At 35.9% G+C, this 23,027-nt stretch overlaps 3 protein-coding genes across 4 annotated transcripts in view; 2 read left to right on the forward strand and 1 right to left on the reverse strand.

The window, feature by feature from the left end:
* Positions 1-15,160, forward strand: part of LOC139113182 (venom allergen 3-like) — a 24,665-nt gene extending 9,505 nt beyond the window's left edge. Inside the window, exons 2-6 of the mRNA XM_070674141.1 lie at positions 13,361-13,571; positions 13,836-14,006; positions 14,162-14,243; positions 14,509-14,638; positions 14,796-15,160. Coding sequence (XP_070530242.1) covers positions 13,449-13,571; positions 13,836-14,006; positions 14,162-14,243; positions 14,509-14,638; positions 14,796-14,967 — 678 coding nt within the window. The 5' untranslated portion in view covers positions 13,361-13,448 and the 3' untranslated portion in view covers positions 14,968-15,160. The remainder of the gene's footprint in view (positions 1-13,360; positions 13,572-13,835; positions 14,007-14,161; positions 14,244-14,508; positions 14,639-14,795) is intronic.
* On the reverse strand, positions 1,965-5,870 carry LOC139113181 (retinol-binding protein pinta). 2 transcript variants are annotated; one of them, XM_070674138.1, is made up of 7 exons: positions 5,486-5,870; positions 4,507-4,651; positions 3,860-4,019; positions 3,572-3,752; positions 3,136-3,321; positions 2,552-2,654; positions 1,966-2,471 (listed from the first exon to the last, which is right to left on the reverse strand). In XM_070674138.1, exons 2-7 carry the CDS (start codon positions 4,643-4,645, stop codon positions 2,308-2,310), a joined length of 933 nt encoding a protein of 310 aa, XP_070530239.1. In that variant the 5' UTR covers positions 4,646-4,651; positions 5,486-5,870; the 3' UTR covers positions 1,966-2,307. The 2 variants fall into 2 exon arrangements, with proteins under 2 accessions (XP_070530240.1, XP_070530239.1); XM_070674139.1 differs by lacking the exon at positions 5,486-5,870 and having other exon boundaries at positions 1,965-2,471; positions 4,507-4,645.
* LOC139113183 (uncharacterized) lies at positions 5,922-11,829 on the forward strand. Its single transcript, XM_070674142.1, has one exon. It carries the CDS (start codon positions 11,167-11,169, stop codon positions 11,734-11,736), a length of 570 nt encoding a protein of 189 aa, XP_070530243.1. The 5' UTR covers positions 5,922-11,166; the 3' UTR covers positions 11,737-11,829.
* Positions 15,161-23,027: the final 7,867 nt, after the last annotated feature.

Consider the following 23,027-nt stretch of genomic DNA (forward strand, 5'->3'; position numbering starts at 1 on the left):
TTCGACGGATGCGTTAATATTTTTTAATTGCACACTTTCCCTGAGGACTTCGAACTGAAACTCGAAATAAGATACGAGGAGTATCGTAGAGAAATTCCTTTCTTATCGCTCACAGCGCATCGCGGTAGCGTCTCAGTTAAGTTTTAATATTCCGCTGCAAACAGTAAATATGCGTGCATGTATATAGTATCGATTGAACACTTGGACGCTTATATAATGCAATGTAAACAACATGTGGATATTAATACATGCAAGTTAAACAATTTTCCGACCTGAGCGACAGCGATTTATGATCGGACAGCGCGCTTTATTGGTTTCCAATAGCGATGCGCACGTTAATAATGCGTATAATTAGCGCAAAAAAAAAAAAAAGAAAAATAAAATAGAAAAATAAAATAGAAAAGAGTTGACACGGGAAGTGCGTTGCGTCGTTCCGTATGGAAAAATTGACTCGCTTATTTGCCGCGTACTTCAGAACTGAGGTGGTTGCAAAATTACTTGGATAGCAACGTGGTACGTAGATATATTTCATCTCGCGAAAGTAGCTTCCCTGCGCGCAATAAACACTCGCCTGTGTGCGTTATTGTGTGTGCACGTTGTGTGTACGTACACGCGTTTTATTTATGCGCGAGGCGGCTTGAAGCAGCCTTTATTGCGTTGTTTAAGAATCTTCAGATATGCAGAGCACGCGCGTGGCGAATCAAAACTTGGGCTGTACACGGAATAATTATTTATCGTTGCGTGCCGTTATCTGCTTCATTACGGGCAATGAGCGATGCGTCATTTGTGACATAACAATGGACCAGAATGAAGCGGCTAACAAGGCGTAAATAAGTGCTATTTTCGCAAAATCGCCTTGAAAATTATATCTGATAACATCTTAATGCGCACTTTGTGCTTCGCGGTGGATCGAGATAAAGGATAGGCAGGAAGAGGCTCGAAATAGGCGCCAAGTGGTCAAACAAAGGTAAAATCGACAATAGGGCGTGAAGACAATGCGGGTACGTGCACCTTGCATTGCTCGTGCAATTCCCATTGTACGCGAGACCAACGTCGAACATTACATTCCTGGGTCGTGCGAGTTAAATGAAAACTATTTAAAATGACGAGCAGTGGAAAAAGTCAAATGTATAGCCAGGCACGTTCGGCGATTCGCGCTCACCGGCGATACGAGCGGCAAATAAATGTTCGTGCCATGTTTGGCACGAATCAAAGTAGATTCAACAGAGGCATTATTCGATGCATCAGGCCACCAGCATCATTAACTTATTAAGTAAGTTAAGCGAGGACGAAAGAAGACAACGTTGCGCGGCGGTCATAAGTTACCTTCAAATGTCGTTTTAACTCGCTATGCCGTTTACGCCTCGTAATTCGTGCAATGTCTTGTTTCAGTAGCTAAAGTTCACGCCTTTAATTGATATTATGAGAAGAAGCATTTGTAATATTCATCTTTCATACCGGCATACTTTTACGAAACATGAAAATACGTTTATAAATATACGCGTGTGATGCACTGGCGTTGGATAAATTGGCAAACAGAAATAAATTAATTTAGTTCTCGAGCTGACTCAAAGCGATTATATACTGCACTTATTACATCGACAATCATATCTGAATCATGCAAATGACATGACGCGCAGCAGTTATAATTTTTTACGTGTAATTACGTTTAAATTATTTTTTAACATTAATATATCTATTTATATGTAGATTTATAAAAAGTAAATGTACGTATATTTATTTAATATTTGTTGAAACACGTTTAATCATAACTATAGATGTGGCGCTATCTTGAGATCAGTATCACGAAGTAATGAGAAATTCTTCGTTCACCGGATAACGAATAACGTAAAGACAATTAGGTGCGATAAAACATTTTAATATTAAAATATCAAAATTTAAAGAAGAGAATAGAACTTTATTAAATATTTTGTAAATTGTGTCTCTAAATATTACAGATAAGTGCATGTGTTTCTGAACAAGAGATTAGCTTTTTCTGTTTCCAAATAATAATTAATTTTTTTTTAAATTAATTATCTTCTAAAAAAAAATTAATTTAATTCTACATTTAACGTACATTTTTATATTTAAAAGTAAACCATTGCCGCTTAAAAATAAATGTCTTACGTGTAATGCAATCGATGTATTCATTTGTTTTATTAAATTAGGTGCTGATAATAATTTGCGATTTCGATTAAACTATGAATTTTAAAATTTAGGCCGATAAAAATTTTTACTTACCAGTAAAAGAATATATACAATTTAGTAACAGAAAAAGAAACATATTTTCTATGGTAGAACATATTATTAATCTATATTTAATTGTCGAAATGAACCTTGGATCCCTTCAAGTTCCATCACAAGACAGGATGATTTTAATTCCATTAAGCGAGCCTTTTCGTTCGTTCGACTCAGCTTTTCATCCCGTAGAAACCAATCTCTGTTCTTTTCAAGTTTTTCTTGCCACGCAGCTATGCACATGCAACATATAATACACATAATATTATATCAATGTCGTTTAAAACTTTAAGTAATGAATTTATGAACTTACCATTTAATTCTTGAAAAGTACCTCCTTTACCACCCCATTCACTTGGAAGTATATCTTTGTCCATATGAGCATATAATTCTTCTGGGTTGTGAAAAAAATAAAACTACAAAGAAAAAAAAAAAAAAAAAAAAAAAATTTAATGCATGAATGAATGAACTTACAGGATCAAATGTTATTCATTTTAAGATTAGGTAGTATCGGTCGTCTAGTTCAGCGCGGACCATGTATGTATCTGAATAGATATTTAAACTTTTTTCGCCGCGTACTGGTTTACTGTTTTGGTCTGACCTTACGCAAGGCTCGCTCGATTGCCGAATTTGCTGGGCAGACCGGTTCTTGCTGTCTGCTGCCCGCGCGTCTTCCACCTTGCGAGCTTGGAACGCGAAGACCGCCGGTCAGATGTAAACACACGCACGTACTCACACTATCGTGACGGGCGGAGTATAGTACGCGACGAAAAACGTTTAGATATCTAGCTTAATGAGCTTAATTAAATTTAAAATAATTGATTAAAATAAAAAAAGAAATATGCATTCTCTATTTATTTTATTTATCAGTTATTTTATTAGAGTTTTTGGACTTACCTTTTGAGTCAGCTTTTCTTTTAAAAATGGATAAAACACATTGATTAAATTAGTGATAAACGTCGGTACGTGAACAAAGTAAACGCCAGCCAATCGAAAAGGCATACTATCTTGTACTGCCAACATTGCCTGTCTTATGATAGAATGTGTCGGTGTAACTTTTGCGTAATGTGCCATAGTAAATCCCTAAAAAAAAAAAAAGAAAAACAAATTAAAAAAAATAAACTACGCAAAATTAATAAATGTAGTTCCCTTATAAAGTTCAAACATTACAATTAAAACTAACTCTGAAAGTTGTAATCTTAAATCCTAAATATATTAATCCTAAATATATTAATAAATACAATTTTAATTTAACCTTAATGATAAAAATTGATAAGACATAAATCACAATAAGAAATATAAAAATTAAAATTAAAACGCCAGCGTATCATACCTCGAGATCTATGATCATAATATTGGACAAGCAGGATTCCTCCAGCAAACGAACATCAAGTATCATTAGAATACGTCTAACTATCGCTTGGAGAGAGAATTTCTTTACATCGGTGTCACGTAATTGAAAGATGGTGACACGATATCCTTCCTCGGTTAAGGACGGCAAAATGAAGAAATTTCTAACAAAAATATTTGCTTGAAAAACGTATGTAATATTAAATTTAATTGGGATTTTTTTTTTAATTTGTCCCATAATTATTATAATTATAAAGAAAGATTTATTTACAAAACACTGAAGGAGTCTTGAATGTCTTGAGATAACGGATCGCGATTAAGAAAAAATTCTGGCAAAGATGTTCGGACGGTATAGTATCTTTCCAAAATTAATTTACACTTCTCAATACTGTTCTTGCAGTTAAATAGAAATTTTTCCAGTTTGCTGTCGTCTGCAATAAATGAAAGATGTATATTATTAAAGTATGCATATTTATGTATAAATTATATATAAATATTCAACATTAAGTTTAAGATAACGTTATTGCATCAGTGCATTAATCAACATGCTGAATTATTATTCTACAAGTACATTTTTAATGCTTTTTAATAAATCTAGATAAAGATTGTTTATAAAAAGCAAAAGAAAAATTGACACGTGTATGAGAATTCTTATACCACATTTTTCGAAATGTTTGAATTTATAAAAACTATGTGATTTTTATTTTTATCTATATTAGAACATATCCAAAGCTTATCAAAATTGAGCGAAGAAATAATTGGTTTATTATTTTTTTTTGTTTTTAGATATTCTCAATTTAATTATTTTTACCTAACTTATATATTATAATTATTACTGTACTAATTAATACTATATTTTCGTAACGATAACCCGTATTGTATTGTCTTTAATGTGATCAGAACAATTTAAGAACGTACCTATGTGATTTGGTAAATGCGGCTGTTTCGAAAGCCATTCTCGAAGCATTCTGATATCTTGTTTCCTCATTTCCGGGTTAGGTGGAAGTTCCTTGTCTATACGTTTCTGTTGCGCCGGTGTTGGCGGTAACAGCGTCATGATTTTCTAAAACAACCATCAAATCGATATCGTTGTCTAGTCACACGACGAGTAGATTTCAAAATTTGATGCAATTTATCGTTTACTTTCACACTTTTTCTATCAGGACAAGCAAAGATAGCATTGGGTCATATATCTCTACAGTTTAATTTTCTTATTTTAGCGAACAAATATTTGATCACAAACTTCATATATCGTCATGAACAATGTTTATAGTATAAACGTCAAAGAATTTTAAAGTGTGCCAAACAGAGTACAGAAAATTCAGATATTGCTTTTTTTTTTTTTTTTTTTGCTCACATTATTAATAAACTCTACATATTTCTAAGCGTTTTTATAGTTTACACTGTGATTAGTCGTATAATATTATTCGCGTAATTACGTATGTCTTGATTTCTTGGACATTAAAACACTATTAATTTTCTACTACAAAAAATTTCCATCTAATCTCGATACTACATTAAAGACGTTCATGTTATTAAAATATTTGCTTAAAAAGCAAAGGCAATGATGCAATCAGAAATAATACATACGGGCGTGTCAGAGAAATGTAAAGAACGAGAATGCGTACGTGTCGCGAATTCGATCTCCCGGACGACCTCATTACAATATTTCAAATTTCGAACGCGCATCTTTTTCAAAGCCAATCAGTTCGTTGAATACCGAATAGCCCGCGATGCAAAATTAAATAACAACATTGAAAGTAAAAGAGAAGCAATTTTGCAAAGCTCATAAAGTTGTAATTTTAATTTGAAGCAATTTGCGTTTCGTAATGTATGATTATTTAAAGGATTGAAAGAAAGGCGTTCTGAAGATTGATCGTAGATTGCGGCAACTTACTTTCACAACGCTGATGAAAAATCACAAAGGCTTGACGTAAAAGTCGCGCGCGTTGCACTCCGCACTAGAGATCCCAGGTTGACGAGTGAAGAAGTACCTTCAGCGGTTCCTGTCGCTAAGGATTTCTATCTACTCGAAGCAAACCGATTCTTTTCTTCCTCCCGCTAGCGTTACATCAAGTTCCCCACCATTCGGGCGTTATACATACTGCATAGAAAGAACATTCACGTACACAGGCTCGTGACACGTCACACGTGCGTAAAATTAAGTAGAGAATGCAGAACTGTCCATCTTGACGTTTTCGTAACAAAACTTCGCCGACGTGATCGGTTTACGAGAATAAGAATCAGTTACGATCATTGATCTCACATGAAGGTGATAAATTAAAAAAAAAAAAAAGAAATTACTTTTAAAGGAAAAAAAAAAAGAAAAAAAAAGCATTAGAACAAGACAAATGAACGATTTGGATACAAAATATTGTTTTATTGAATAAAACTTTAATTAAAAATTAACTATAGCGCGTGACAGATTTAACGATATTTTACACATGGTAGAAAATTAAAAAGTTCGATTCGATTTTGTCCAATCGTGATAGTTACAATTGACAGCCAGATGATTTCATGACGTGTCGTCGTTACGTTGGCATTTGATACTATTAGTACGTAATCGGAAATTTTATTTTTACTTCTTGAGAAAGTAATTTATTTATTGGAATATGAATTTCTGAACGTCAACCACGAAAAATGCAAAGGTGCCTTACGAAATGGTGGAATTGATTACCATATGCAACAGCGTTTGCATAACGTGCGTCTGGTGTATCCTCTTTTCGGTATGGTACGAGCTCGTAATAGTAGTGAGTCGCAACCAAGCGATAAGAATGCGCTAAAACATATTTGTTCCTCCCACGTTTCTTTGGTTAAGGTATTTCTGTTATTTTAGTTTCCCAATATTTTCGAGGAATCTGAGAAAAGTCGATTCGAGCGAGTGTTGCGTTCGTAGGAAGCCGACGCAGAAACGTCGTGGAACACGATTGCATAATATTCCGCGATGCGTGAGAACCGAATCAATTTATGCGCGAAAAAACTTCAAGGATTCGCCTTGCGTCGACCGTAACTGTAAGGATCAATTGAAATGTCGATCGCGGCGTAAGGAAAAAATGTATTCTCGATCTGGAGAACGTAAAGACATACGTCCGTGCTCAGAAAAGAATCAGAAAACGTTACAGATATGTAGCAAGCAAATTGAATGTTCTAATAGTTGCAGCAAGTCGGAGGATTCATTGAATAAAAAAGATTAGTACAAATGCAGGTTTAGAGCAGATAAAATTGAATACAGCGTTTGCAAGAAAAATCTAAAGACTAATAATATCGAGAATTAAAAATAAATATAAGAATAAAATAAAATTGATAACGATTGATATCAAAGGAAAACGTATACATTTTTTTAATATTCTGTGTTTATTAAAAATATCTATTTTATTAATATTTGTACAAGTTTTTTAAATAAACTTAAGCGCATGAAATATGAAAATTTTTTAATACTAGTTTCTCGTTAGTGTCTTGTGTTTAAAGACTTAATTAATATTTAGCAATTTTCTTTAATTCTATTTTAAACTTTATGACATTTTACTATCTGCTGCAACAATTTATTAAGAGTCAATAGCAGCTACAATTTATTAAGAGTCAATAGCAGTATCTTTGAAATTCTGTTCGACGTTATAATTACGCTTCTTGTTCATCGTATCTTTTTCGATCACAATTTACTTGAAAGGAGGTCGTTAAATTAATATTGGAATCTACGTCGACAATCTGCACAACTTTTTGAACTGTTGTAAACTCCATTACGATGGTCGACTTTATATCATTTATCGTTTGAGAAGCCTTCGACAATCTGGCTTTATCATCAAACTTTATCACTCTCATTTTATCTTTAAAATAAACGTTTAATATTAAAAAAAAAAAATGTATTATCTCTAATATAAAAGTCTAAAAAAGGAAAACGTAGAAAAAAAAGTGGCGAAATAAAATGCAATTTATAGAAATGCATTCGTAAAGTCAGACAGGTGATCGGAAAGGGAAGATATACCGGAAGTACGTACAGATTACTATAACTGTTGACAGGGGAATCAACCAATCGACAACCCTGCTTTGCCGTAGACCTCGCCGCGGGAGCTCTTCTGAGATCTTTTGTGGATATCGAAGCGCACAATGGTGCGGTAACCGCAATATAAAAACGGTGGCTTCGAGATCCCAAATCCGCGCATCTGTGTGACGTAATATAATGATGATATTACGGCTTTTTCCCCCCTATCTTACGTTTCACAGATCGGGCTGCTTTGGTTGCAATTTCCGACGCCACAATCGGCGGACCACCCCGAATGGTCCCACTCTCTTACCGCCCGCGGCGAAAGTGCCTGCTCATTTATTTATTTCTTTGCGACAATTAGTAATATTAATAATCAAAAGCTAACGAATATTATCGGAATATTATATAAAGAAAAGTCAAGTGCTTTTCATATTATTATTATTTTCCAGCGTTAAATATTTCCAGCGCGATAATTTTACTTTAATCAGACTGCTACCAGCTTTTCTATACGTCGCGTTTAATTCCACTTGGGTTCGAGCGTGCGAAAAGAAAAAAAAAACTCTCTTGATTTTACGCGTTTTCCACGAGTGGCCCGTGAATTATCGTCGTTCTTTCATCCCGAGACGTCCGATCTCGCGCGTCAAGATCCTCCGCTTAGTTCGCAGACACAGCCGTCCCACGTACAATATCGCGGTCACTTGTCGCTCCATTCATCAGCGACCGCAGACTCCTCTTTAGCCCGTCACGGGCTTAGGGAAAAACGAGTAGCTTTTCACTCACCGTCGCGATTGGTCTCGTCACGCCGTTTCTCCCCGCATGCATCGGGAGACCGCGCTCTTTCCTCGTGGCGTCCTAATTTATTGGCCAGCACCATTGTCACCGGCCCTTAAACGCGACCACACAGAATGCGAACGACACCTTTATGAACTCTCACGGCATTCACGATTACGAAACCGCCCTCGCACTTTCTTACCCCTGCATACATTGTGAGCACCACGCTCATCCTCGACACACGGATAATCGCGATATCTATTCTCCTTTTTTATATTATTTTTTTTTCTTTTTCTTCTTTTTTTTTTTTTTTTGTACGTTTAACTTTACACGTCGAATAGACACCACGGTTGCCGACGACGATATTCGTGATTCGCCGACTGTGACGACCTCGAGAAAATCGGTGACAATGCTGAGAAAATATGAGGACAGTTTAAAACGTTTCGAGTATCCTTAATCGGTTTTAGAATGAAAAGCGAATAGATATATTTGTATTGTATTATTATTATTAAATAGCGCAGTGTCAAATAATTAAAAAAAAATTTGTATTTAATAGAGAAAGCTCGTGAATCAGGTAATGTTAAATACCTTGTCGCATACGAGTGAATAAAATACGCCAATAAATTTAAAATATAAAAAAAAGGATTATTAAGTTGCATAAGTACTCTGAAAAGCAAATATATACCGCGCCGGCCGGTTTGCCGATGACTGATTTCTCCCCGTTCTCTCATCTCCTGCCTCTGCCGCCTTTGCCACCAAAGAAATTAATAAGCAATTATGATAATATAGACTTTAATAATACGGTCTTCAGTAGCATGCTGTGTCGTTGACCGTCGCGAGATTCTTTGTATGGACAGTCAAGGAAAAGAGGAAAGAAAACGAGTCAAGAACGAGAGGCTCATCTGGTCAACCATAACGAAGCAATTTCGCACGGCTCCTCGCTCGAAACGATGAATAAGTCGGACTCAAGCTGAGTTTTGTATTCAGCATGCAGCATGTATTTCATTGAAGATTCCATAAGCATAGTGGTAAGCGGACCCGGCCTTTTCTTCCGCGTGACACCAATCTGTCGATAGGCTCGATTCAGATTCACGATCGTTGTGTTCTCCGATTTTCCGAAAAAGTGTTAATTGCTTATTAATATCACAATTAACGTCTTCTTCTTTTTCTATTCCAGACTCTACTCATCTAAATGAGGAATGTTAATTATTTTTTTTTTTTTTTTTGTTTGTTCTTTTTCTGTTTTACGCTTCTGGGTTGCTTTGTAATTTCTTCTATAATATCCGATTTTTTTTTATCGTCGACGTGTATATCGACAACGTTTTGCGGTGGTGCAACTGCAGATTCGGGAACAGATGGTGGTGTTGGCGGTGGCTTAGGCGTTCTTAATTCAAGCTCGACGTTCCTATCCTTCTCTCCGGAGCGTTCGGCGTTCTTTTTGATTCTTAGTAAAAAGATATTTTGATTGCCCTCTGTTATGTGATCGCTATACACTTCTTGGGTTCCGGAGTTGAATTCGGGATACACAGTTACGATCTTGCATTGGTAGTGATTCTGTTCATCTTTGCATGAGCCGATCTGAAAATATTTCAATTATACATACGTATATTTTTTTAGTAAAATTAAAAAATAAAGCTGTAAAATTTCTTTTACGCTCGTGCTTAATATTTTTACAAACTTTATAAGCAACAGTTTGTGATTTATAAGGATCTTCCTTTTCGTTTAGACGATTTGCCGAATGGACTCGAAATATAATTCGGTCGTCATAATCTGCATTGATTATTTTGGGGCCAGTTTTGCTCGTCGGCCTTTGAATTTCAATGCAGTCGCAAGGTGGTTCCCAAATTTTACGTTTCTTTTTTGACTTATTTTTATCTTTTTCCAATCTAATAATTAGCTGGTTGTTAAGTATCTCAGCACCAATCTCTTGATAATATTTTGAACAAACATCCTTGACAAGTGAATGTGACGAGGATGATGATGGACGGGACGAATGTGATATTGAAGGCCAGAGACACATATCTTGTTAAAATTATTTGTTAATAATTTATTAAATTAGTTTAATACGTGGCAACTAATTAAACGTAATAATAAAAGATTTCTTTTTGAATTAGATTTTAAATAAGCAGTTTTTGATAAAATAAAATTAATTAATTAAACTAAAGTAAAGAAAAGAACTTCCACGTATTTAATTATAATTATTAAAACATTATTATTTTTACCTTTTTTATTAAGAAACTGCATTTTCACGAATAATTTGGAATTTTTAATTTAATTTTTAATGAAAACAAGGTTACATGTGCTTTATTGGCGTTTCATTTTTATAAAAATATGATAGAAATGCTGTTACATTAGTTGATTAAAATCGACTTTTTAATTCGACATAATTCACACTGCGCGTAAAAAAACAAACGCACGTCACAGAAGTTTGCCATTTCTTATAAGTCAATAACATCATTACTTAAATTACTATTCGGCTAACCCAATTCTCAAAATTTACGTAATGATTTGTCATTACGTTATTCAATAAATTTTATTGCTTACTTATGTAACGAAAATGGAACAGAAAAAATGATCGGCTTGTTACTGCATGAATCGTAAAACTATTCTTCATGTTTCGTTACGTTCAAAGTATATATCTCTCGTTCACCTGTCATCGGTTATTTTTTTCTTTTTCAAAATATTCTCATTGTGCTGTAAATGCATTTAAAATGTATTCGATCTTTTAACACATGCCAGTAAACGCTGGAGTGATTTCCACGTTGAAAGAAATCATGAGCAGGCAGTTTCCGTAGACCAGAAGCCAATCAAGGTTCGAGGATCTCATGGCGTCCAACGTGGAGCAAGTTCCAGATGGCAAAATCGTTTCTGAGATCGTTAGGAAAAAGCAACCGTACAAGGAGATCGAAGCTATCATCAATGACAATCATGTCGTCATCAGAATGCATAAGGAGCCGCTCAAAGAGGAATATGATCCTCCGTGCGAATGTATTGGCCAAGTAGCTTCAAAAGAGCCGGCGATGAGCCAAAGAAAGTGCGATGACCGCGTTCTGTTCGATATGACTCATGGAAATTTAGAACTCCGTCGTGCTACAGGAAAAGATACGCCGTCGTTTAAGAAAACTTGTGAAGAAACGGGGTGTCGCGTCGTCACATTATATCCGAGTATAAAAGACGACGCCAGAAACGTTTCCACCGCTTATCGTAGTATAGAGAGCGAAGAAGTTGAGAAATCGAAAATGATACGATCAATCGATCTCGAAGAAAACCCGAATATATTTTTGTTGAGGATTAGGAAGCACTGCAAGAGTGGCGATAAAAGGCAGACGATTGATCTCGAGTTCCGAGCACCGCGTCCGTGCCTAACGATCGAAGGAGGAACAAAATCATCTTGAATATGAAGGTGACGCTGACGAGAAATACGAAGACAAGACTTAAGAAATATGAAGCTGACGGAAAAAAATAAAACCCATAAAAAAAAAAAAAAATGAATAAGAAATATGAATGTTTAAATCTATTATTAAAATAATTTACATCTCTTTACAATTAATTATCGATAACTGTGGAATAGAAATAGCAATAGATATATTTTTTACTTCTATTAAATTCGGTAACAATAAATTTAAATATTAATATTCTCGAATCTATATAATTTTATATGTACTGTACACGGAATAAAATAAGATAGGGCAGTGCAAACAGAATCGTGAGGCATTTTAAGAAATATCTTTGCTGAGAAAATTGCCGTGTATCACACTTTATATCCCTGAAGATGTTTAGGCGCATTATCTACAAAAGTGAAAGAGGGCGAAAGAAAGAAATCTTGAAAAATCTTAGGATCGATTCTCACGAGTTGAAGCCTAGAGTCAGGTGCGCGCGTGAATGGACTTCTGGCTTTCATTCATCTTTTTTTTTGGAGTTTCGAATAGCCACCCGCCCACCAAGGCCCCCATTTTTTGACGTCCGACAGTCTTGGAAGAATAGAAAGGATGGCAAAGGAAAAAAATAAAAAAAAGAAAGAAAAAAAAAACGATGATTTCCCGGCAAAGTGCATGGCCCAAAAATCGAGCGTCTAGTTCTATTGACGTGTATAATGATAAGCCGAGGCTTATATGAGCAGACCGTGATTTTTCAATTCACCTGATAGCTTTTCATAGTCCTGGATTTATTAATGCTCAGATATCCACGACAGATTGTGTGATTTAATAGCGTACCAAATAATATGTGATAAAATAATAGTGTTAAATTGTTCCCAAAAGTAGAGAGTAAAAAATATTAAACCTCTGAATTAAAATAATTTTTTTTTATAAAAAAAAAAGTAATTGCTTCAAAGGAATTACTTAAACTAAAAAATTACTCTGTACCTGTTAATGATTATTAATAATATTAATGTTAAGTATCTCTAAATTTTTTTATAATGTACAACTGTTGACGGTTAATTATTATAATTATAAAAAACGAATGACAGTTTAGACTTATTGCATGTCAACATGTTCTTATCAATATGCTCTTTATATCCACGTATTACATAATTTCAACTATAAAGTTGAATGCCAAATAGCTTACGTACAATTGTGCAAATAGAGATGTTGCTGTTAAATATGGTAATTTTTTATTGTTATATATGCTTGTCAAGACTATTGAGACAATAATACGTTTTCTACAAGAGTATTTTTATTATCTTTTTTTTTTTTTAAGCTTTACTGTAATTCAGTTTATTCCAGAAATTTAATTTTAAAATATACACTTAAATCAAAAACACCGTAATAATCACTTTTTATTAAGTATAAGCGTATTAAATAAATAAGTTTTCCTGCATTTAATAACTAATAATATCTAAACTGTTCGTATGTATGTACGTACAATATGTACGCAAGGTAATATTTCTTTTACAATGACAATCGAAATACATGAGAAAATATATTCATGAAAACGAATGAACTAAAATGTTAATATATCATGCTTATCGCGCATAAATTGATAACGTGTGGTATATAAATAATAGTCACTTTTTGTTAGTATCATTACAGGCTTGCAAGAAATCGTGAAAAGTATCAACGAAACGACGACGACTAAAAGTTCGAAAATATTAAATCGAGAACGAATTATGGCAGAGATTTACAGTCTTTTATCTTTTGTTGTAATCGCGATAACATTTATTAACGTAACGGCAGTCGATTATTGCAACTTGAAGTCATGTAATGGAGAACATACTATGTGCAAATATTCTGTAAGTAATAACGATCACGTACACATATGGATATAAAAATAATATTTTATATAGTCGAGAAAAAGATATTTGTTTTAATAATAAATCTAATAATTCACGAATAATTTAGAAAATATAAAAAATTAATAAACAATGTGTTTTTTTGCATACATATGTATTACGTGCTTTCGCAAAATGCTGTAAAAATGTTATTGTCAAACTGTTAATTTTATCAGTAAGCATACGTATTATAACTGTAGTTTATTATTTTAAAAAATTATTTAGTCATCCGAACCAGCTGCCGCGTGCGGAAAGTGGACTAATATTTCTCTCAGTGATGCTGACAAGAGAGAGATAGTAGATAAACATAATGAATTGAGACGAAAAGTCGCATCGGGTCAAGAATTTAGAGGAAATCCAGGTCCTCAATATGCGGCAGTTAGCATGCCAGACTTGGTAAAAAATAATACATAATATTAATAACATTAATATAAGACATATAACTAAAAAAAAAATATTAGATAAGAATTTTATTTTAATTTTTTTCGTGAAAATTAATTTTTAATTAAACTTTTGAAAAAGAATTGACATTGCAACTTTTTTTTTTTTAGGTTTGGGATGATGAACTGGCTTCGATTGCACAAAGATGGGCCAACCAATGTAATTTCAATCACGATCAGTGCAGAAATGTCGGTAAGTATAGTATAAATAACTTTTTATAGATATAAATAAAATATATAATTTCTTTTCAGTCATTTTGATACGTCCAGCTTCATGCCTTCTCTAAATATAGTATATCTGTATATCATAAATATAAGACATACAATTTAACATTTTTTAACAACTTGTAAATGATTTTTAAGATGAAATATTCTCAGATAATGATTTACTTTATTGGGTTTCGAAAATTGTATGATTAATTTTATTTATTAGTAAATAACATATAATATTATTGTAGGTAGATTCTCAGTTGGTCAGAATATAGCCATAACGTACTCTTCGGGAGAAAACAAATCTTTAGAAAGTATGATTCAATCTTGGTATGATGAAGTAACTAAATTTGATAAAAATGAAATTTTTTCCTATAAGTAAGTATAATGTATATTCGAATATACATTAAGTTTAATTATACGTATTATACACAATTTTTCGTAAATGACATTACAATATATTAATTCAAAATTACTTTTTTATATTTATTTATTATACATATTTCTCTAAATTGATGCCATATTTTATTTATAGATTTGATCCACAAACAGGCCATTATACTCAAGTAATTTGGGCCGACACAACAACAGTCGGTTGCGGGAGGATAAAATATAAAAAGAATAACTGGAATACACATTATTTAGTTTGCAATTACGGTCCAAGTGGAAATTGGATCGGTCAGAAAGTATACAAAGCTAAAAAATAAATTCTAATATACATATAAATACATATACACTGTATATGATATACATACATAAAACAATGAAAATTAAAGGTAACATATTAAAAGTAAAACCACGAAAAAAAGTAAAAAAAGAAAATACAATTGTAATATACATTATCAATATAAATAATCAATTTCGGCTATTATAATATTATTAATTACAAGATCAAAATAATTTCTTTGTCTTTCTTCTTTATTAGCGAAATATTTAACAAAAACTGTTTCATCTATTCGGATTACATTTAGATCCCACGATTAACGGATTACATTACTCGTGACTTCTTCCGTTTACGAACTACTCATCCCCGCGGGTAGCCTGGGCTGCAGTGATTCTGCGAGCAATCCATGGCTTTCAGGTGCGCGCAATGAGGAACGTCGGCGAGTATTCATCGTCACTGAATTGCGAATGGATACGAACGATATATCCATATATCAGAAAGTCAGCGGCGCCCCGGGTGTGCCCGTGGCTTCCCGGTGAGCGCGAGAACACACTCGTCCGCGCGCACATATGCGAGGGAACGTGAAAGATCCCCCGAAGAAGAAGCGATATCTCGCGCAAGGCGAGAGGGAAGGTGACCGGGGGCCATTAGGGGTTCTAAACGCTTTTTAAAACCGGATTCCGGGAGAAACGTATCGAGTGTCAGACGCGCAACAATGACGCGGGCAAACATTCCGATATACAGGCCCACCCGCGGTGTGCGTCGCTGTACAAAGAACGCGATCTGCAACACGGATGGACAGCGCAACACGCAGGTAATGTTTGGACGCACGTAGAAAGCGAGAAGAATAAACGGCGACGGCGAAAGCGGAAGAATTTGTATTCGCTGACAGCGATTTCCTCGGAGCGACAGCTATTAGGGGGTTGAAGCGTTGTAAATTCATTCCAGGTTCAGGTAGCGACGTGTAAACGTTACTCGCTAACGTCATTCGCGATCGCTTCGATCGAAATCACTGCACGAGACGCGTGAGCGAAAGTTAATAGGAAATTATATTATATAGAAAAAATAGGAAAAAAAGAAAATACGCGCTAAAAAAAAAAAAAGAAAAAAGTTGTAAAGTCAAGGAAAAATGAGGCGGCGGGCTTTCACAGACATTAACAGTTTACTCAATCGAACGAAATCACTTGTCACAAATATTTGCCAGGCGTTGACTCAATAATAATAGATCATGGTGTAACCTGAGAGATTAGGGTAGGCTCTCTCGGGATGTAATCCGGGTGCGTTTAAGTAACCGTTTAACCCGAAGTTACCCTCCGCTTATAAGATTTGGGACAGACCAGACCGATATTTATAAACCACCTGCCCGATCTGCAACAGAAAATAAGACGCGTTATTTGAAGAAAAGTTTAAAGCTTTTTCGGAGTGCTTTCTTTCTAAAACACTGAAAAAGTTTTTAATGAGAAAATGTTAGAGGGATGAAACTTGGCTGACCATCGGAAAGAAAGAGGAACTTTCAGGGAAGAGAAAAGAGAACAAAGTTCCGTGTCTTCAAAAAAAAAAAAGAGCGTCGAAACTCAATGTAGCGAAGAGGGACAGAGACCGGGAAGAAAGGTACGTGCTCTAGAGAAAGAGCTCTAAAGGGCTCGCGATCATATATCTGTAGGACGGCAGGGGGGTGTCAACGAGCCCGACGAAGTCCCAGCGGGGTTTCCGCTACCCGAATTGCTACCGGGACTCCCCGTGTGAGAATCTGATACACTTTAACGCTAAGCTACCGCAGTAGCTCCCGGATTATCCAGTTCTGTCAGATGCGATCGTATCCGTGTCACGTCCCGTACAGAAGCTATCATACTCGCGTGCTGCTCGTAATCCTCTGTAAATTTAAAGTCCGTCTATCGGCGTATGCCTTTTATAATTGTAAAGACTAAAAGGAAAGTTTCAAATATTATTATATTGATAATTATCTAGCATGAAACGGTCGAAAGAGATGAGCTGCTTAATATCGATGAGTGGGATTTCTTTAAAGAAGTATTTCTCCAGAACGTGGTAACGTATTTTTTTTTTTATTCTTTAATCCAAGTGGGGCATATCATTCTATTATATTTCCCTTAAAATTACAGATTTATACGCAACCGCGGAACATCCCATAAAAACGTATTGTAATGAAAAAAAAAAAAGGCGGAAAAAGAGTACAGGCACAGACGCGTGTGCATTTCCGAGGGAGGCCGAAAGGGCGCAACCCACCGTTCTTTCCCTCTACGTCCTTTACAGCGGGTCGCATAAACGAGCAAGGGGACTCTCTATTACATGAGGGGTTGCAATCGGCGCGCCCTGTGACGCCATCTTGAATTTAATCGCCGGGAAAATGGTGGTAGTTCCGAGGCTACGTCGACGAAGAATATCGTTGCCTGATTTGAATAACCGATTTAAAATATAAAAATGGTATGTATTCAATGAGTTAACGCTATACAAAATTCGAAAATTGATTTATCAATATTTATTTCAACAATAAATCCCTCAAATATATAACAAATATAATATATAAAAATAATAAATATACTTATATAAAATATACATTTTTCAGATACATTCAGTCTTTGAATATTTACACTTAACGTACTATCTTATATGCATCTTACGTATTTACACACTTAACATATTATCATTACATTTTATAATAAAAATTTATAAATGTCTGTCACGCAAGATAAATTGTGAAGTAATTTTTGCAAAACTTTCCCAGTTAATGAAACAATAATAGCCGAGATAATTGCTAACATTTTTTTTTTTTTACTTGATACTTTAGAAGTATATATGTATATTCTCAGTGTATACTCTATATATTACGTAGCTGAAAAAAGAATTTAATTTAATTTAAATTAGCTTCGCAATATTTTAATTTACCATTAGTTGAGCTTTTACTAATTGAATCGCCAAATTTTCAAAATCGATGTTCAAAATCTCTAAGCAAGAGGTAGTTTGCATTTATTATATTATATTATATTTGCATTTATTATTATATATAAATATTATAGGAATGAAACTTGTTTATTGTCAAAGAGATCGTTGTACTCGATTCTTTGTTACAGATCCGACGTCAGATCTGATAGAGGTACGGCGAAAGCTCGGCTGTTTGTTGAAACGGATAACTTAGCGAAGCGATCATGCCGAGTGCCGCCGTCGAGACGCGATACGAGTCGCGTATCTCGTGAGTCCTCATGTGTTTCTTGAGGTGATCTTTGCGCCCGAATCGCTTCTTGCAAAAGACACAGGAATAAGGCCGGACTCCAGTGTGAATTCTTTTGTGCCGCGTCAGTTCTTCGTTTCTAGTGAATCGTTTCCCGCAGGACTCAACGTCGCATTTAAATGGTCTCTCACCTGCAGAAACGGTAATCATTCACGCTATGTTCTTGCAGATTGCGTTCTAGCAATCTCTTATTTTTATCTCTAATACGTAAAAAAAATATATATACTTAACATTATATGAAATAAATTAAAAACTTGAACTAACCGGTATGTATACGAATGTGTCCAGTAAGCTGACCGCCGTTACTGAATGCCATGTTGCAGTGTGGGCAGCTGTGTTTCTTCGGGCGCATCTTCTTCATCTCTTTAACCGCGGCGTCCTGCCGGTGTACCAATTGCACCGCCTCTTCCATGGAATGATTATAAAAATTTAAAGGAAGGATTCCGGGATAAATGCCGGACTGAAATCCAGGATGTATTCCAGAGTAGACACCGGAATGTATCCTCGGAATGTCGGAAACGAGCTCGGAGTTTGCGGTCCAAGGTCCCGCGGCATCAGAATTCGCAAGCGTCATCGGATAAGCTCCGATAATCGAGGCAAAGTCCTCCGACGGTTGGAATTCTCTAAACGTTGAGAAATAACTTGGCGAAATGATGCCGTTAGAGCCATTAAGCTCGTCTGAATTCCGAGTGGGTGCCGCGCGCGACGCAGGAATGATCGAATCCACTGGTTCCTGTGGAAAGGCACGTGAGTGTTGCCTCGCACCTCGCACAATGCTGACGAAGGCTTCTTTTTTATTTTTTAGAGACGTAGTTGTCGTCGCTACAACATCATTGAGAGACTCTCCTTCCCGTATCCGTGTGCGAGAAAAATCAGTTAACGATGTCTGGGCTGTTGTACCTTCGTCTAAGACGTTGCCATCGCAGTCATCGAATGTTTCAGTGGTGCTTGTTAGAGTTGTAGACGTCGTTGAAGACACAACTTGCTCGTCGTCCTCTTGCCTGCTGCCTGACACGTCGTGGAGTGAATTATTATCAACGATAACGACTCCTTGTTTGTCGTTGGAAACCTTACTTGATGTCTCCAGATCGTTCCAGGGTCGAAATAAACCCATGCTTTTTGACTTGGACATTCCGGAAAGTACCAGCGTTAAACACTTATTTTCTCTGTCACGTAAGACGGCGTCGTACACGAATAGGACGGCCAACGCGACAGTAAGAACTGTTCAAAGGTAACTGAATACAAATCTAGGCTCACCCCGATCTTATACTTATAGAAATATTTTCCCCTGCCAATAGCCTTTTGGGGGTCGAGCCAATCCACTTTAGGGATGGTGGAGGGAAAGCTCGTCCTTCGTAAAGCATCGACTGCAGGAGAATGAAAGCATGGACGCCGTTGGCAATAGGACCGTAGGTGGGTTTAGAGGGGCCTGTCGAGGGCTCGAAGCGAGATACGCAGCCCCTTTGTAGAGAATTAATCGGTCGCTGCGGCCACGGGGCTCTCGCCCCTTTTGTCACGAGGGAGCACGAGTGCAGCCAAATGGAGGGGAGAGACACAAACGATCAGCGTGGAAAGTCAGCACGGATGGAGAGGCAGGAAAAGTCGATGCTGAACCGATACAAACGTACGATATCGAAGGGTCGCAAGGCCTATCGTGGGCCCACCCCGTTCACTCGAGCACGTCGCTTTCTTCAAACTGTTCCAACGAGGCACGCCCGTCGCAGAAAATTTCACATCGACGCCGATTGTCGTTGGTCGTAGAAGGGTTGCAGTACCCGATGATTTGTAAGCGTGGGAGATGTTGAAAATGAAACTGTTCTTCTTCAACCAGCGTTTGTAATGTAACTCATTTATAAATGTTATTACCATTATTTTTGTAATTCATAATTTTTGCAATATAATAAGTTATTCTTATTTGCTTCATTTACAGATATGCTGCAGCGGAAGTCTTTAAAGATGACGCACGAGCCGCTCATTGATTTATTGCAACATTCGAGAAGACAAAGAAAATGAGAGAGACGGCTGCCTCAACAACAGATAACTACCTCCGTCAATCTATATCGTACTACCGACCGTGACAACAATCTTCTGTTAAAACGACGTTTCAATGAAACCGGCAATGGACCATTGATACTTTCAGCTCTGCTTTTCATCTCATTCGTTACATCGTTACGCGTTTTGCAAAAGTCTTGTTTTACCTCAAGTTTACATAATCACACAATTTTAATTTTATTAACGAGTTCTGTTAATAAGTGATACATTTAATAAGGCTTTTTTACGTGTGCAATTTATTGAAAAATAATTAATTAAATAATAACTTGTTATTTATATTTATAAATCAACTTATTGCCACGTTTCTTCTCAATAAGAATTGCTCGAGGAACTAAAAACTAGAATTTTTGGATAACTTACAGTTTTTTCTTTCTTTCTTTTATTTATCTATGCACTATTTGAACAGCGATTTGAATAGACGTCAATTTTGTGATGGATTGATCATACCTGAGAAGTTACTTCAGTTTCCTTTTTAATAACAGTTCTCGATTCGTCTTACTTAAAGTGACGGATTTCACAACACCCGGTTATTGCCATCGAGTGTCAAGTTGAAATTGCGATCTTAGCGGTAATAAAAATAAGACGACGATACGAGAGATTCTCTATATATAGGATGAATTTCGGGAGACGTTATTCTCAAGTAATTGACGATTACTAAATTTACTCTTATTAAATGAAACAAATTAATTGTATAAAATCAAATTTAAATTTAAATTCCAATATTAATATCTTAATGTTACAGAGCATCGATAATTTTATTAAAAGAAGAAAGAAAAAACTGTAAAACAAGACATAGTTTGTTTTATTTGAATTTGTCCGTGTTACAAAATAATGTATTAAGAAATCCATCGAGCAAACACCTTTTGCACGATAGTTTTACGCCCCATGCGCTACAATTCAGGAATTGATCTGTTCTGATTGAAATAGTAAAAAAAGAACATGAGCGATCGTGGGTGCATCGCTTTCGTTTCGTAATATTGCTTCCTGAAGTTTCATTGTATGTCCGTCAATGACCGATGATGGATCAGGCGGCTACAAATATAGTCTATTTCTGACCCAATTCTGCTGAATTTATTGGGAGCATTTTTTTCCGTAGATTGCTGTGGTTTAGAAAGGTATTGTACCTACGTTTGACAAAAAATCACGTCACACAGAAATATCGAGTGTATGAGGCTATCCGTCAGTTTTTGCTGCCTTACACTTATTGTTAATGCAGTTAACTGAAAATATAAAAGTACTGCGTGTTCATATTGTTAAATTATGAGGTACGTAAAAAAAAATTTTTATATACACATTTAGAAACGTTTATAATTAAACAATTTTTTATATTTTTTTAGGTTTTATATGTGAAAGCAATCACCGAAAAAAAAGAAATTGTAATGCAAAATATAAAACATGTAAAAGAAAGGAACACATGAATTTTTGCTTTCGGCTGTTCTACTGTGCGGTAAAAACGATAGAAATGCATCCGGGTACACACGCACGGCAGCCAGCGACACAAAGACAACTTGTCGCTGCGGTAAGGAGAAAAAAGTGGCATAAATCATTGGCGGGTACCCGCCGATGAATCTCGCCGGGTTCATCCACGTGGAAGGGGCATAATCAAATTTCGCCCCGCCATGCGAGGGGCGGCGACTCTTGCGGTCGTGCACACTTTCAAGGCCTTTCTGTTTGCCAAGAGGGTGGGACCTGGTCGAGGGCTATTATAGGGCTCACCCTGGGCTCTCTGTGAATATTCTCCCCCCCCGGGAAAATGTAGGGTGCGGTACTCCTAGAAAGTCATCCCAGTCATTCGACCATCCAGCAGCCACCAGACAATTGCGCGTGACACGACGTGACGAGACGTGACATCAAGCTCTTACGCCGAAGAGATGTTACTCTTTGTCAGAAATTTTGTCAGAATTAGATGTTTAAAAGGAGTTTTAGTAAGAAAAAAAGAAACAAAAAAAAAACTTAAAAGATAGAGAATAAAAAGAATCGAAAGAATATAAGAAATGAGAGAAGAAAAAAAAGGAACTTTCTTAAATGTAGTTATAAGTTCAAAAATCAAGAGAAGCTTTTATGCTAAATATTTTCACCGTCGGTACCGATTGAAAAATCGACGCGGTTTATCTCATTGTCCATTAATCATAAATGCAACTTCCGCGTGAGTGAATCCCGTGCCGTTCGAGAGAAGAGCTATAGGAGGAATAGATACTATAATAAAAGATCGTTCTGCCAGATGGCCCGTGCCCGGTACCAAAAGAGACTTTTGCCTCCTCTCACTTTTTCTTCCTCCTACCATCTTTTCTCTCCAACATTCTCGTCCTCCTTTTTTGATCAACCTCAGTCCTTTTTTTCTTCTAGGACGAGCGGTGGTAAGCGGTTAATGCATCATGTATTTATATTACTTCAACTTTAATCAACGTACATTCTGCGAGGGAAAAAATATATAACTTTTTCAAGATTTAAGAAGATATAGTCTACGCATCATATAAACAATGTCTGAGAAAATACTTGTATTAGATATTAAATAGAAAGAAATTGAGAGCTATCCTCCGAACCTACATCTCGAGAGTTATTTTCACAAACTGTTCATGGCGAATTACGTGATTTGTCACGCAGCGACCCTATGTCGCTTTTAATGTTCTGATTTTGAATCCCATGTGTACGCACATCTCGACGCCTAAACGGAAAGGACCATGGCGAATTAAGAAGCCAAACTTTTTCAGGAATATCTGGCATTTTGGCAGTCGTTATTTTAAACGTAACAAAGCGTTGCTAAATGCCATCATACATTTCTATAACGCAAGATCCGACAGTAG

This window comes from Cardiocondyla obscurior, linkage group LG02, assembly GCF_019399895.1.
Source record: "Cardiocondyla obscurior isolate alpha-2009 linkage group LG02, Cobs3.1, whole genome shotgun sequence".
NCBI lineage: Eukaryota > Metazoa > Arthropoda > Insecta > Hymenoptera > Formicidae > Cardiocondyla > Cardiocondyla obscurior.